Consider the following 15,344-nt stretch of genomic DNA (forward strand, 5'->3'; position numbering starts at 1 on the left):
GCCTATGGCTTTTAATCCTCACCCCAGGGTCCGTGAGCTGGGGGTGAGTGTTCGTGACAAGTAATCAGATTCTAATTGTTAAATCACTGAAGATTGTGAACATGTTTCCTTACATAAAGTATCACAGCGAAAGAGAAGCTGGGCACTCAAAGACCCTTCCTCACTAGGACAGCAAAACCGTAACCGAGACTAGGGCTGGGGGGGGAATGGGGAGTGGGGGAGGCCAGGCCACAGGGAGGCCGCAGGCGTGCCAAGCTCTGTCTAGGGCGGCCGTGAGTCCTAGACTGTCTTCAAAGTGGGTGGGAGCAGCCCTGGGGGTGGTGCCAGATGATCCCTTGAGGTGCACGAAGAAACTAGAGCCTCTGTGTAAATTTAGGTCACCCTTTAAAATGTTACCGCACCCTCTATCCTATAGCATATGAGCCTGTGGTATCACACATATCAGGAGTGTAGTGGCATGGACTTCTCAGTGCAGGTGGCCCCTCTGGATGTGGCCAGGACCCCTCCCCCCAGGCCTCGCCCTCAGGTGCTCCATGGGCAGTGCCGGCGGCAGGAGCTTCTCCTGTTCAGATGTTCAGACCAGTTGACAAGTTCGGCCCTGGAAGCAGCAGGGGGCTCAGGCCCATCTGAGGGACAGGTGGCAGGCCACAAAGAGGCCTGCTCTAGCCAGCCGCCCTGCCTGGACCCCTCACTGCCTCCTGCCACTCACCTCCAGGATTCAGCACTGACCTCAGTACCCTCTCTGGACCCTGCCTGCCTCTCATCCACTCACTTGGCTCAAACCACAACCTCCTCAACGGGCCCCTCCGTCCCCTCCTTCCTCCTCCACACCTGCCCCACCTGTGTGGCCAGGCCCCAGGCTTCAAGACTTCTTCAGCCTCTCTCCTCCCGCAACACCCCCTGAAGGCCCGTTGCGGGGCCACCAGCCCGCTGAATGGACACGCTGCTTCAGACAAACCTTCAAGGGGCTCTTTATTCAATTTGCGAACTGTCAGCAACTTGGCCAGCCCCTCTGGGGGCTCCTCCAAGGAAATGCTTCAAGTTGAGCGTGTTCAGTGCCTTTCCTGTTACCAAGAACTGACTACATCTTTGGGCCCCCCCAAGGCAAAGCAACAGCACTTGTTTTTTCTTGTTTACTTTTTTTTTAAACAGAATTCCAGAATAAAAATAGATCTGTATCATATATATATATTTATACATAGACATACACATAGAGAGAGCCTTCAACCAAGAGGCAAAGGATCTGGTGTCTCCCAGTGTCCCCTGGCCGGATGGGGGAAGGCCAGGGGTGCAGCCTCTCCCTGGGAAGGAGCATCTGGGCATATGCAGCGCTGAGCCACTGCGGCCAGGAGGGTGGGTCTCTAACAGCCCCTGCTCCGAGGAACAGACTTGGGCTACGACAAACCAGGGCAGCCCTTGCCCGACCTTTCCACACACCTTAAAATGGGACATGTACCAGACGGAGCTTTAAAACAAAAACCCGAGTGCAGATCAAAAAGGAATTTCCTGATGGGCCCACGAGGGGCTGACTTCTTGGGGAGAATTCCAAGAGCATTGTGCAGCAGGGCTGGGGGAGCCAGCAGGGAAGACACCCACCCACTAGCCCCCAGGGACCCCTGCAGACAAGGGTGTCATGTACACAGAGGCCTGCGCAACCAGAGAGGAGGGGCCAGGCTCTATCCTCCTTGGGTCTCCAACCACAGTCCCCATTTGGCCCCAGGCAGGGGGTGGGGAAGGGTGGCTCAGGTCACCCAAGAAAGCCTGAGCTGAAAACGGGCTGTGGGTAGTAAGATGTACTGGGGACAGTCCTAGAGACTGCCTATCTCCACATCATAGGCCTTAGAGGATCTGCATTGTACCTATTGCCCAGAAAGGTAAGGCCTGAAGGAAGGACATGCTGATGCAAGGTCTGAGGGCTGGGTCCAGCAGCCCTGTTTGTATCCTGAGGCCCATCCTGGGGGCTATGGCCTAGGGCCTACGGAGGCTGTTTGGGCTGGGGCACACTTCCAGGGAGATGGGGTAGGCAGAAATGGAAGGTTAGTTAGGGCCGGTGCTCAGTGGCCCTAGCCAGACCCCAGAGGCCCCAAAGGCACTTGGCAGCAGAGAGGAAGAGCACAGTGGGGCCCAGCCGGCCTCCTTGGGCAAAGGGGGGCACCGCCAGGCATCATCCACTAAGTCAAAGTCTGGGAGAAGGACCCGGAGGTCCATCCTCCTCCCACCTGCCAGCAGATTCTTCAAGCCCTGACCGCCCTCGACAAAACCTGAGAGTGATCCCAAACCCTGTCTAACCGAGGCGTGCGAACAGGGCCATGGGGCTCCCTAAGGCACAGAGGCAGGGGTCGGGGTGCAGCACAACTGCGAGGCTCCCCTGCCAGCACTCTCGGGAGCAGGTCCAGTCACCACAACTTAAGTCACTTAGGGTTCAAGCAGACTAGACTGTCTCCTGAGGTGCCAAGGAAGGAACCCAGGAAAACCCTCCTGGCTCGGTCAGAGGGCAGCTGGTGGGGTTCATCTTTGGTGTTGGAGGGCAGGGAGCTGAGGTTCAAGACTAAAGCTTGTGCAAAGCCGGGAAATCCAGCGTCACGGATGTTAGGGAGGGGCACATACATCACAGGGGCTTCTAGACGGGCAGGGGAGGTACCCAAGCCACACTGACCCTTACTGCACACTTAGAGGATGCACGTATTCTCTGGGGAGGGGCCCCTGTGCTGATGTGGCCTCCCAGCTACTTCCTTGCTCACGAATGCCATGATGTCTGTCTAAATCCCAAGGAGCAAGGGATTTGCTTTTGATGCAAATCTGGTCCACCCAGCTCCAGATGAGCAGCTCCCAGAGCCAGCTGGCCCCGGAGGGAATACAGGGGTGGCTGGGAGAGGCGAGGAGAACTGGGGCTGCAGCCTGCAGAAGTGTTCCCTAGAGATGTATTTCCCTGAGGCCCCAACCTCCCCTGACCCAGGCTCCCTGTGGCCGCAGGGCAGAGTCAGAGCTCTCTCGGGATGATGGAGAAGGGCAGCACCGGGCTGCTGGCCTCCAGCTCGAGGGCCGTGAGGAAGCAGTCAACGGCCGCCTCGCTCTGGCCCTGGGCCTGCAGCACCTCGCCCAGGCCCTGCCATGCGTCGTGGCACGTGCTCTGCCTCTCCACGGCGTCCCGCAGCACCTTCTGGGCCAGGCTCTTGTGGCCCAGTCGACTCAGCATCAGACCCTGGGGAGCAAGCACAGGGCGGGTTAGTGAGGGTGTCTCGGGAGAGGGGCATCTTGGCCATCGGGGCAAGGAGTGGGAAGCAGCCTGGCCACCAGCCAAACAGGGCCTTGAGTCTCAGGCTTTGGTAGGGTCAAGTGACTGTGCCCTTTACCCATGCAAATCCAACCTGTCCCCGCCCAGCCCTGCTTCCAGCCCAGCCTCCCAGATCACCCAGTGTGGGAGCTCTGTCCCTCCTGGCCCCGAGGGACAGGCTTTCAAGTCAGCAGACCTGGCTGTGAGTCTCCCCATTACCAGCTGGAGGATCCTGGGCAACTCACCACTCTCTGGCCCTGTTTCCTAAATGGGAAAGATGACAGTACCCACCTCTAGGATTGTCGTGAAGTTTACAGCAGTCAGCACATGTAAAGCACCTGAACAGTGTCTGGCATACGTGAACCCTCAACCAGTGGATCTGTTACTCCCAGGCCTTGCTGCTGCACTACAGAACTGCCCTTCTCCCCAGGGACCATGAGACCCAGGGACGTGTGCTACCAGCTTTGGACTCTACAACCAGAGGGAAGAACCTCAAGCTTGGGGGTGGGTGGGGGCAGCTCCTTTGTCTGCCTCAGCAGCTGGCCTTCCTGCGGACGTCTGGGGACTAGGGACGGGTGCTGGGTGAAAGAAAGGGCTCTAGGAGGAGGGGTCAGGGGTGGCCGCGAAGCTTGGCCCCTGCTGTTTGGCTCCAATGACCCAGTTGCCAGGGAGATAGAGGAAGTGACAGGAATTGTCACAGAAAGGAGTTGGGAAGTGAAACTGGCACCCTGTCCCTTCTACATCCTCTTCCACTCCCACAGGGAAGGGTAAAGAAAGGGTGGGGGGACAAGGTGGTGAGCAGGGGGAGGGGCCAGGACTCCCTTTCAGCCTCTGGTCCCAGGAAGGCTGCTTTGCACCATCCCACTGATCTATGTTCCCGCCCTCAAAGGTGGCATGGGATGGCAGCACGGGGAGCCGTCCTCTCATTCAAAGACATGAGGTAAAGCAGGAACAACACTGACTTCCTCGACAGGTTGGGGATGGGGTGGGGGTGGGGAGATGCCTTCTATTTGCCTGGAGCCCCTTCTCGGGTGCCCGCCCACTGATGGCCATGTACAATTTTAGCTGGAACATTTTCCTCCTCACCGAGCTCCCCAGAGTTAGGCTCTCTGTTGCTATGGAGACCCACCAGGGAAGATGCACAAGCCTGATTTCATAAAGTCCTCTGAGAGCCTGGAACATGACCAATTAGGCAAGAGTGAAAGATGGCGCTCAGGAAGCCCTAGGAAAAACTTCTCCCTCTCCAGAGGCACTGGCTGGTGGTCCTGTGGCCAGTGGGGCAGGAAAGGACAGGGGAGTTGTAGTCACAACGCCTCTTCAACCCAGAACGGAGCTGTCCCCAGGGAACCACACGGATGGGGCGGAGGACAGGGGAGCCGTGGCCTGAGAGGGGGCGGAGGACAGGGGAGCCGTGGCAGGGCGGAGCCTCAGGCCACGGGGGAGCAGTGCTGACTCAGGGCTGCCCAGGACCAGAGGGCAGTGCCCAGTCTGGCCAGCATGGCTCCAGGCCAAGCTGTTCTGCCCGCAAGGCCTGGGAGCTGGACCCCGAGCAGCTCACGATGGAACAGGGCCCACAGGGAGGGAGGGAAGGAAGGCGAGACGACAGGCAGCCAGACACCAAAATTAAGCACCAAAAATGGAAGGTTTGAGCCTGCGAGTGCTGCCCATTGGGGAGTGACAGAGGACAGACAGAGGCCGAAGGCCAGCAGGGCCTCCCAGAGAGGGGGCGGGGCCGCAGCGGCCTCTACACACTTTTTGTATATTGAGCTTCCACATGAGATTTTGTTTGAAAAGAGGGCTCAAACAAACTGCTAAAACCCAGTTTGAAAACCCCTGATCTCAAGAAGTGTGTGGGTGTTGGGGAAGGAGCCAGATGTGTCTGTAGGCTGAACAGGGCGTGTACATGTGCATGCACGCGTGTGCGCGTGTGTGGGTATTACTCTCGGTCTGGAAGGTTTGCAGCAGGCTCCCTGCATGTTCTGTAGAGGAAAAAGCCCAGGGCTCCACAGCCAGAAGACCTGCTGGGTTGGAATCCTAGCTCACCACCGACAAGTGCAGTGACCATGGGCAAGAGGCCCATTTTCTCTGATCAGCAGTTTCCTCCTCTGTAAACCGGGGAACAGAATAGTCCTCCTTCAATGGGCTATTGTGAGAATTCTGCAATGATGAATTTGAAATTGTGCAGCTGGGGGACACAGTGGGCAGATAGCAAATGGAAGTGTCCCCAGGATGAGCGGAAGGTCCTGTAGGGGCGAGGAGGGGGTGGAACAGCTGATTTCTCTAGAGGGCAAGGCTCTCCGCGGGTGAAGACTGTGGGCTGGGGTGGGGTTGGATCACGTCCCCCCACCCTGGGGTGCTGACCTTAGCCTGAAAGGAGACACCGGGCCAGGTCAGGCTGGGGCCTGGAGGCCCAGGGCCTGTAACAGGATCTGCTGCCACCTGCCCGAGACAGCAGCTTGTTCATGTTTGGTAGCAACTCAGAGCTGTTTGCTGCTTGACAACTGGGTGGGGTCCACCCCAGGAAGATGCGAGGTCTCACCTGCTCTGCCCCCAGGCTGGTGCTGTGCTGAGGGCCCACTGTGACCCTCCTGGCACCCCCACTCCCAGCTGCCCAGAGAACAGGTCTCCAGCGAGATCATGGGAATACAATTTCATCCAAATGTCCCTGCTGACTCCTCTCCACTCTGGCCAGGGGACACCCTGCACCGAGAGAGACTCAACCAGATACTGGGGGGCTCTCAGCATCTGACCCTCACCTGGGAGATGCCAGGGCTGTGCTGCCCACCCACAGGGACTAGAAAGCCATGTGCAAGTCGCTTATGGCGATCAGGCACTGCACCTATAAGAGGGGGCCAGGGTTGATTACAGCTGCTCAGGGAGAGGCAGGGCTATGGGGCAAGTCCCCCAAATTCCAACTTCATCCATTTCTTCTTCCCTCCTTCCTGGATCTCAGGGAGGAGAGAGCATCTGGCCACATCTCATCCACCTGGGAGCCTGCTCCCCAGGAAGCCTTCCCTGAGGACAGCACCTCCTGCCTCACCATCGCCTTGAGATTGTGCTCCATTACTGCAGGCTCTCATATGCAACCCCTGCACTGCCCCTTCCTGGGCTGAGGGACAGGGTCCCTAGCTCCTGCCTGCTTCGCTGTTCCCCACAGGGCAGCAGCACAACAGAGCTCAGGTGGGAGGGTCCTAGGCTCAAAGCCAGCTAATACACCAGAGGCACTTATGCATGCTTAATGATCTGCTTATGGCCGCAAAGGCAGCCTGAGGGTCCCAAGGTCCAGCTGCGATATGGTCTCAGGTTTGGATGGAGACTCTGTGGGGGACCCTCCCCATTAGGAGACCAGGTTCTCTGTGGAGGTACTGGCTGGGGTCAGAGGCTGCAGCCTGGGATGGGAATGAGGGGGAAGAAGGGTCCTGCCTTCCTTTTTCAGAATTGCCACTGCACACCATCTCACTGCATTAATTCAGTGCCTGACACTGTCCCCCACAGGGGAGGGGCCGCAGGCAGGTCCTGACTCTGTGCGCCTGATTATTCTTTTGTGGGGAGGCCTGCCCTGGAAGCAGCCCCTAGTGCTGGGCCAGCTGCAAGCCAGGCTGCGAGCTGCCTCCCCGCCCCTACCCTCAAGTATTTATAGAAGTTATTTTGGGAATTTTCTTTCTGAGCTCAAGGCACATTCCTGGGATTCTGTAACAGCCTTTCCAGCTGGGAAGCCGGGAATCAGCTGGAGGCTGCTGGAACCTCCTGGTCCCTGGAGCCCCCTGCTTGGGGACTGTGGGGCTGCAGGGAGGAGCCCACGGTGAGGCTACCTCTGAGGCTGCTCCACAACACGGCTTCCCCGTTCACCCCTCCTGGGGCGCCGACACACCCTGCGAGGGAGGTCCACATTCCAGCCCCAGCCCAGGCTCTCTGGGCATTCCGGATCCTCATAGGTGTGTCAGCCTCAACCTGTCCAACCAGACTGGGAATGAGGTGGCTCTCCAGCTGAGAACCTAGCTGACGCATCACTGTACCCCTCCTGGAGCTGGGACCACAGGCGGGTCCTACTTTCCTGTTGTGGAGAGGAGCACAGATTCTTCTAGACCCACCCATATGCCTGGCTGACAAGCTCCCCCCAGATCTCCCGTACACCCTCACAGGAAGAGACCCCTGCTGAGAGAGCCCCCAGACTCACTCAGAGCCCAACCTGGAGGAGGGGGTCTTCTGGGGTAGCAGAGGTGGCTGTGCTCCTCATGTGGCAGAACCCACACCTGTCTTTCCTCTTGGGGCCTCCAGAGATGAGATGCTGAAGAACACCAGTGGGCCTCTAGGCTGGGGTGGGGTTGTCTGTCTTCAGAGGGCCATGGGCCAGGCTCAAGGGTAAGCACTGGCTTGACAAGAGGACAAATCACATCATGGGGGCTCCCTTGCCAGCCCAACCTCTAGGCAGGGGGCTGGCCCTTTCCTCCTCCCACTTTCTGGGCTGGTTTCAGGTTCTGGGCCGGCTGGAGGCTCTGCCCACCCTGGAGCACGGCTCAGTCTGGGGGGCTGGGTCAGGAGGCTATAGTGAGGCCTCTGGACTTGAGGTCTAGAAGCGTGTGCCCTGTGATAGGCAGCGAGCAGCGGGCCTCACGGCAGAAGCTCCCTGACACTGAGCAGAAGGCAAAGCCTAAGGGGGTGGTGATGGCCTATTTGGGGGGGTGTGCTGGCCTCCTGGACAAAGGGGAAAGGGCTGGACTCTGCTAGACCCTCCAGACACGTTGAGTCTTTCAGACCATTGATTCTGGGGCTACATTAAGCCAACAGTGCTTAGGTCTAGTTCTAATCTGAATCTATGACAGGCAGACAGAAAGCTTCCTGTCTACTTCCTCATCAGGGCTGGTATGGACTTCAGGAGCCCACACACCAGCCTACAGCTATCAGCTAATGTCATCTGGGCCTTGCACTGTGTACGCTCTTGTCCCGGCCACAGGGCAGCTGGGGCCGATGTCCTGCATGTGTGTGCCTTGGCCAGAGTCAGCCCACACGCCAGCCTACGGCTATCAGCTAATGTCAGCTCGGCCTTGCACTGTGTACGCTCTTGTCCTGGCCACAGGGCAGCTGGGGCCGATGTCCTGCATGTGTGTGCCTTGCCAGAGTCGCCGGGTGGCTCAGTGAGGACGCAGCGGCTCTACCACGGTGAGTCTGGGGCTTGGCTCTGGGCTTCCACTTCCCTCTATAAACCAAGAGCATCTGAACCTGGCCTGGGAGCAGCACTTCAAAATGAAAAGGTCAAAGTAACCACGACTACTGGGCTGTTACCTTTCAGATTTAACCTGATTCTAACAAAAGCCCTCAGGGCCTGCCATTGTGCTACCCATTCTACAGAGAGGACACTGAGGTTCTGAGAGGTTGGGGAACCCAGCCAAGGGTGAACAGTGAGTGCAGGCAGTGGGACTCAGGCCAAGGGCAGCCAGACTCAAAGGCTGTGCTCCAGCCTCTGGGCTAATACTGGGGCTTAAAAACCATCCCAGCCAACCAGCCCCAGAGGCAACCCCAAAGGCAGCTCTGAGTGCCTGGTCTCTGGTCACACTCCTCCCTGCCTTCTCAGCACGCTGCCGGTACCAGGGGCCACCTGGCAGCAGAAGGACATGTGGGCCCGTGACCCTTGCCCCACCACAGAGAGGTCAAGCAGCCTGGTGGAAGGTGCGGCTCAGGCCACCTGCCAACAAGTTTTCTCCACGAACAGTGACAAAAATGCCTGATGTGGACTTATCTTTTCACAGTTCATCCGAGCCCTAAACTACCCCTTGAGGTCACCAGGGCCTGAATTATTATCCCCATTTGATAGAAAACCGAGCTAGTGAGGGGAGGTCATCTCCAAGTGCCCCCATGAACTTGAAGGCTGGCAGGGCTGGTTGTCTGTCTCAGGTGTGTCACCTCTCCTGTCCAGTCCTGCCCTCCAAGACTGGGGATGGGGCCAGCCAGGGGAGGGGGAGCGGGAAGCTCTGTGCAGCCAGAGTTCAGCTCTTGGGCCTCAGAGAGCACAGCCTTCTTGCTGGATTTCTGGAGCACAGCAAAAGGCCCCACCCAGCACCTTAGGGCTGGGTGGGGCAGGGAGGGTGGTGGGGAGCTGCTGGGGACTTGAGAGGAGCTGTGGCAGGCTCCAGCCTGGGGAGAGGGGGCGAGAGGTTCTGGGGCCATCTGAGGGTGGCTGCATGCCCTGGCTGTGCCCTTGATCCCCCAAACCCACTTAAAGGATGAGACAGCTCACTCCATGCTGGGAGCGAGACAGAACTGATGCAGGGGAATAATTCATAGTCACACTCTCATCAGAGGGCAACGGATGACAGAAATGCTGTCTTCCTGTCTTTCCAGGGGCATATGGAGAGAGAGGGAGTAGGGTCACGTGGTCAGGATTGCACCAGAAATTGCATCACAGGGAATTATATCACAAGCCAAAGCTCACGCAGGGCACTCTCCTTTGCTGCTGGGGAGCCTGAGGACGAAAGGGTTCTGGGGAGACGGGGCAGCAAGAACCTGGAGCTCTGTTCCAAGATGACCAGGGGCAGGCGCCAGTGAGGAGGAGGGAAGCCTGGCCAGAGAGGGGCCAGGAAACCCCTACCACGAGTCTGTCCCTGGGAGAGGAGGGTGGGGCACCACCCACAAATGAAGGTGGCATGGATGCAGGCGCACCTGCCCACTGAGGGCTGAGGCTTTCAAGTTGTCTTTTCTAGTGAGAAAGGCTGCACCAAAGCATCCATCCTGCCAGCTCAGCCAAGTGGAGGGCAGTGAGAGTGAGTCAGTCAGTGGCCAGGGTTAGTGACACTCCCACCATTAAGCTCAGATGACCTCAAAGGAACCCCCTTTCTTGAGAAGGCTCTCAGTGACTTGAGCACTCCATCAGTCGCCTCCTGGCCTTCCCCAGGCATCCCTGCTCCCTCGGAGGTGCAGAGAGGCTCCTGGGAGGTGGCAGGGCAGAGACAGGCTCAGAGAGATGGGTGCAGGCTGCCTGAGGTCCCTTCTCTGCCAACCATCTCTGAAAAGCAGTGTTACCCGGGGGCCAACTCCTCTGCTGATCTTGGGGACCCTGCTTCCTTTCTCACGTTTCCTCAGGGGCAGGCAGGTAAAGTTCAGGCTTCCCCTTCTTAACTAGATTCTTCTGCAAGTAAATTAAGTTCTCAACACCCAGGCTGAATGAGTGGGATTTCCAGCTACCTGGAGGGGAGGCTGAGATGGAGCTGGCCAAGACTGTCAGGACCTGTCCCTGAGGTTTCATTGGGAACCTCCATCTGCAGAGAGCGTGCCTTTTTCCTCCCGCACTTGGCAGTCTCCTGAAGCAAGTGGCATCCTTGAGCCTGGTGGAGGCCTGTAAGACCAGAGCCTAACGGCGGAGACTCCTCTGGGACACTGCTGTGACACGGTGGACACTCTTCCCTCGCAGAACACTGCCAAGGAGACGTCCCTTTCCTGCCTGACCTGGGTGGAAAAGCCTGAGCTGAGCCCAGGGTGGAGCCAGAACCATGGAAACGTCTCCCCTCACATCCAGGGCAGGGAGGGCGGCAGGATAGGGAGATTAGAGAACCTGCTTCTGGACCAAAGTTCATATTCCTGGAAATGCCTGAACCGTGGCTCCTGAAAGCAATAGCCTTCCACTCCCAGAGGCTTTCTCCAGCCTGTCCCCAAATCTCCTGTCCCACGTACACAGCTCCAGGAAGAGGCTCTGAGACCAGCCTCCCGATGTTTGACAATCCCACCCTAAGGACTATAGGGCTGAACCTGGCACCCAAATAGCTCTCTGAGTCTATCTCGGCCCTCCTCCGTCCAGCCCTTAGGGAGGGGACTCGACCACTACCACAGAGGGCTCACGGAGGGGTCCAGAGCTCTTCCAGCCCAGTGGTCTCAGGGGAGGGATGCCTCTCCTCCCCCTGGACCTATCAGAGGCCGATGCCCTCATAGAGCCGCAGTGGCGTGGCAAGGCCAGGACGTCCTTCCTGGGAACCTGCCTTGGCAATGAGTCTATGGGGGGATACCAGTTCCCCTCCAAGTTCATTTCTCTGGATAACTTTCTAAGGATGCACCAACCTCCGGAGCTCACAAGGGCTGAGACAACTAATGTGTCTCTCTCATTCTCTACTGACTGTTTTTACAATGAATCCCTTACATAAATGTCAAGCTGACTTAGACTGACAGGTAGTGGCTCCCATCATGTTGTACCACGGTGGAAAGGATCCCAAGGTCACATCTGTGCTCACTGGGAAAAAGTGCTGTGCTTGATTTGCAATGTCTGTCATGGGTGAGGGACTGGACAGTGGCGGCATATATGCTGTGTTTTGCCTCCCTGGATATTGCATTGCAGACTTTTAGAAGCACTTTTACAAACGTCACCTCATTTGATGAGAACAATGCTGGTCTAGGAATTATGAAGATTACTATTTATTTGCAAAAGGAGACATCAGGAGTGTGGAAGTTAATGTGTCTTTTCCTAAATCACCCAAGTGAATTAGGGTCAGAGCCAGGATTAGATCCCAGATGTCCTGAGTCTGAGGCCAGGGCAGGGGAGCCACTTAGATCAGGGAATGCTGAAGATCAACACGCCAAAGTCTTCATGGGTCTTTGGGAAAAGGGTGCTTAGTAAATCTTCCCTAGGCTTGGAATTTGCTATTGTTTATGCATATGTGTGGGATGCTGGCAGGAGCAGAGCGTGTGGACAGAGGATGGGCTGCCCACACCAGAGCCCAACTGCCCCTCTGGGTGCCTGTAACTTTAACGATGGGCAGGCCTGGTTCCGACTTGCTCCAATTTCATCAGCATCAAATCAGCAAGGCACCCCGGGAAGAGAAAAGGGACCATTTCAGAAACATCTGTAGGGAGCCACTCTGGATAGCTATTCAGTTACCATGGAAACCCACCCTTAGAAACTGCTTCAATTTCAGGAAAATAGCTACAAACAATAATAAACATAAATGAAAAATGGTACACTGTAACTTCAAAATTGTACTCATTATTGGATTTTGTCAGGCTTTCGGGACCAAGACGGCAGGCTCACATCCGTGAGCACAGTGGAAGGCAGACATCTCTGCCTGGCTGTGGGCCTAATGACATAGCCCACATCCTCCCTCCCACGTCCCTAATCAAGTTTCTGGATGTGACCTCCGGAGAGGCATTTATCAGGGGAGCTAATGTCTGAATTGCAGGAGGAAGGAGGACGTGCCTCGCGAAAAGCAAACATTTGCTGAGCAGACTGGAAGGCAGCAGGGAGTCATGTGGAGGGGCACATGTGTGGTGGCTGCATGAGCCTTCTTCAACTGACGCTGAGCATTCACATGGGTCTGGGCTAGAAATCCTGTAAGAAATCAGGCAGTGGGAATAATAGCTGAGCTGGGAGTCTCTGTTCTAATCTGTTTTCAAGGCCTCTCAGAGTTGGAAACATCCTTAGAAAGATGACCTGGTCCAACTCCTCCCCCACGTGATGTTTCCATTCTCCTGGCAACATCCTCGCTAGCTGATTCCTGAGTTTGTGCTTAGACTATTCCAAGAGTTAGACTGTTTTTCCTGACACTGAGCGGAAATCTAGCTCCCTATAGCTTTTACTCATGAACAATCAGACCCCCTTTGGCAATGATAACCCGTTAGCCACCTGGAGTCATTCTCCTGGTCCTTCTGTGTTCTCCATGTGGCAGACGTCAGTGATACCCTTGTAGCCACTGCCCTCAAAGAGCCCTCAAAGGGGGATGTCTGAGGTGGGACCTGGACCCCAGCACGAGAAGACTGTGTCACTAACTGTTGGCTCCTAAATTATACTTCAAAAATCACTGTGCATATGCAGGCCTGTACACGTTCAGATCATTACACTTATCCTGTCCCCTGCTCTCTGACAGCAGCTAAAGAAGGCAGGGAAGAAACAGTTATCCCAGAGTCTACTACACCGCCTGTCACAGATGGTACTCAATAAATGTTTCCTGGACCAGAGAATGCCCACTCACAGAGAAGTAAAACTGGGGTTCCGAGAAGGTGGCTGACTTGTCCATGACCACCCAGGAAGAGAAGGGCAAGGCCAGGACAAGGGCACCAGCATCCTGCTCCCAGCCTCTGAACCTCCCAACGGAAGGTCACTGAGCCCTGGGCACCTGAGTCCTGAGCTCCACATCCTAGGATTGGTGATTGCTGGGGCCTCTCACCACCCCAGGGCATTCTCAATGTGAGCTCAAGTCAGGCCGGACGTGGCAGCCCACCCCAGAAAGAAGGGCATTTTGGTATCTGCCTCAAGCATCCAGGGCAAGGACCTGGTGAGCAACAATGAAAGCCCTTTGGGGCTAGACTGCCTTACAGAAATATACAGCAGAAAGGAAGTCACAGAGGATGTCAACCAACCTGCCTAGGTATTTCATCAATGCACGCGGGCTCTGACTGAAGGGGAAAGGCCTGCCTCTACAAGAAAGAGAGCTGTCTCTCCCAATAGAGCAGGGAGGAAACCATCTCCCCCTACACACCAGGGAACAGTGGCAGCAAGGCACCTGCAGGCAGGGGAGGGGGTGAGGCGGGAGCAGGGCCCTGAGGCCTTTCGCGGGGTGCGGGGCTGACTCACCAGGCTGTGCATGATGCGCACGCCATCGGGGTTCACCGTGAGTGCCTCCTTGTACAGCTGCTTGGCCTCCTCCAGGCTGCCCTTCATCTCTGCCAGCCGGCCGCGCATGTAGAGTACCGAGTGCGAGGTGGGGAAGAGGCCTGCTGCCTCCTGGATGCAGAAACCCGCCTCCTTGAGGTGCTGCTGCTCCATGAATAGCTCAGCTGCAAAACCAGAAGGGCGGTGGGAGGTGAGTGGTGGGACGAGTCAGAGGCAGCAGCCCGCTCCCCGCATCCGACCAGCAGCCCCCAGAGTTGAGGAACTGGTCTTAGGTGATGGAAGCCATCCCACCAAGTCACAGCACGGGACAGGCTCACTCTGGGGTCAATGGTAACACCAAGTAATGGTGTCTGAGTGCTCTCTGTGTCAGGCACCGTGCCATGTACACCACACAGACTGTCTCAGCCAACACTCTCAAAACCCTGCAGAACAAGCACTTTTAGGACCCCGCTTCAGGGAGGAGAAACTGGGGTACAGAGAGGGTAAGGAACTTGCCTAAGGACATAGGGAGGGTGAGGTATGGAGCCAGGGTTTGCATTGGGCTGTCTAACTTCAGAGCCTGGCAGTGGGGGCAGGAGTGGCGTCCCCTGAGCTAAGCGCTTTCCCAGTGTCCTTTCTCTTCACTTGTTCGCTCTGTGTCTGGGGTAGAGGGTGGGAGCAGATGTGGGAGGCTTTCCTCAAGGCTCTCAGTCTCCAGGGAAGGAGGCTGACTGCGAGTTAACGCCACCCGCATGGTCAGGACGATGGAGAGCCAAGTGGTCCTGCCAATGATGGGGTGGGAGGATGAGAAGAGGAGAGGCCCAGGAGCAGCTGCAAAGGGGCAGAGCTGGGGCTCACACCGAGGAGTGTGGGCAACAGCTACAAAACCACCCGTACTATTAAGAGCTGACGGTGGGCCAAGGCCCAACTGCATGAACCATCTCCTCTCATTGAATCCTGAAGACAAGTCTGGGAGAGAGGCAGGTGCTCTCCTGTGCTCCATGCTGACAAATCAGGATGAGAGAGTGGGGACCTCGCCCCAGCCCCTCCATGGGAAGGGGGCAGGCAGGGCTCCCCGCCTTCCTCCAAAGTCCAGGACTTCCCGCCGCCCGCACACACCTTTTGGCCAGCAGGCAGGAAAGGATCTGCCCCACAACTGGTTTGCCTTCTTCCCCTAGATCAGTGGACACTGGGTGGTTTCTCTGATCCCAGGCCAGCCCACATACACCCACATTTCAAACCCATGCTCTGCAGGTACACACCCACCCACAGCCGGCACTTTTAGAAAAGCGGCTGGGGGTGCAGCTCGGCCTTGCAGCCCACTCGGTCCTCCTCTCGTGCAGCCCTGGCGCAGCTGCACCTCCCCGCCCCCACCCCCGGGCTGGGGCCCATATGCAGACAGTAGCACAGAAGGGCAAACAGAGCCTTGCCTGTGACTCTGCCAAGAGCTGTTCCTAGCAAAGGCCCAGAGCTGAGGTCACACTAGTTCAGATTAGGTCTGGG

The 15,344-nt window shown here is 57.1% G+C and overlaps 1 protein-coding gene across 5 annotated transcripts in view; it reads right to left on the minus strand.

Annotated features, from left to right (window-relative positions):
- Positions 1-955: 955 nt before the first annotated feature.
- The window catches only part of TTC7A (tetratricopeptide repeat domain 7A), a 121,370-nt gene continuing 106,981 nt past the window's right edge, over positions 956-15,344 (minus strand). For all 5 annotated transcript variants that reach the window (XM_023619128.2, XM_070235510.1, XM_023619129.2 and 2 more), the window contains 2 exons: positions 13,824-14,026; positions 956-3,202 (listed from right to left, as the gene is read on the minus strand). In XM_023619128.2, the coding sequence (XP_023474896.1) occupies positions 2,981-3,202; positions 13,824-14,026 (425 nt within the window). In that variant the 3' untranslated portion in view covers positions 956-2,980. The remainder of the gene's footprint in view (positions 3,203-13,823; positions 14,027-15,344) is intronic.

Source organism: Equus caballus, chromosome 15, assembly GCF_041296265.1.
Source record: "Equus caballus isolate H_3958 breed thoroughbred chromosome 15, TB-T2T, whole genome shotgun sequence".
Classification (NCBI taxonomy): domain Eukaryota; kingdom Metazoa; phylum Chordata; class Mammalia; order Perissodactyla; family Equidae; genus Equus; species Equus caballus.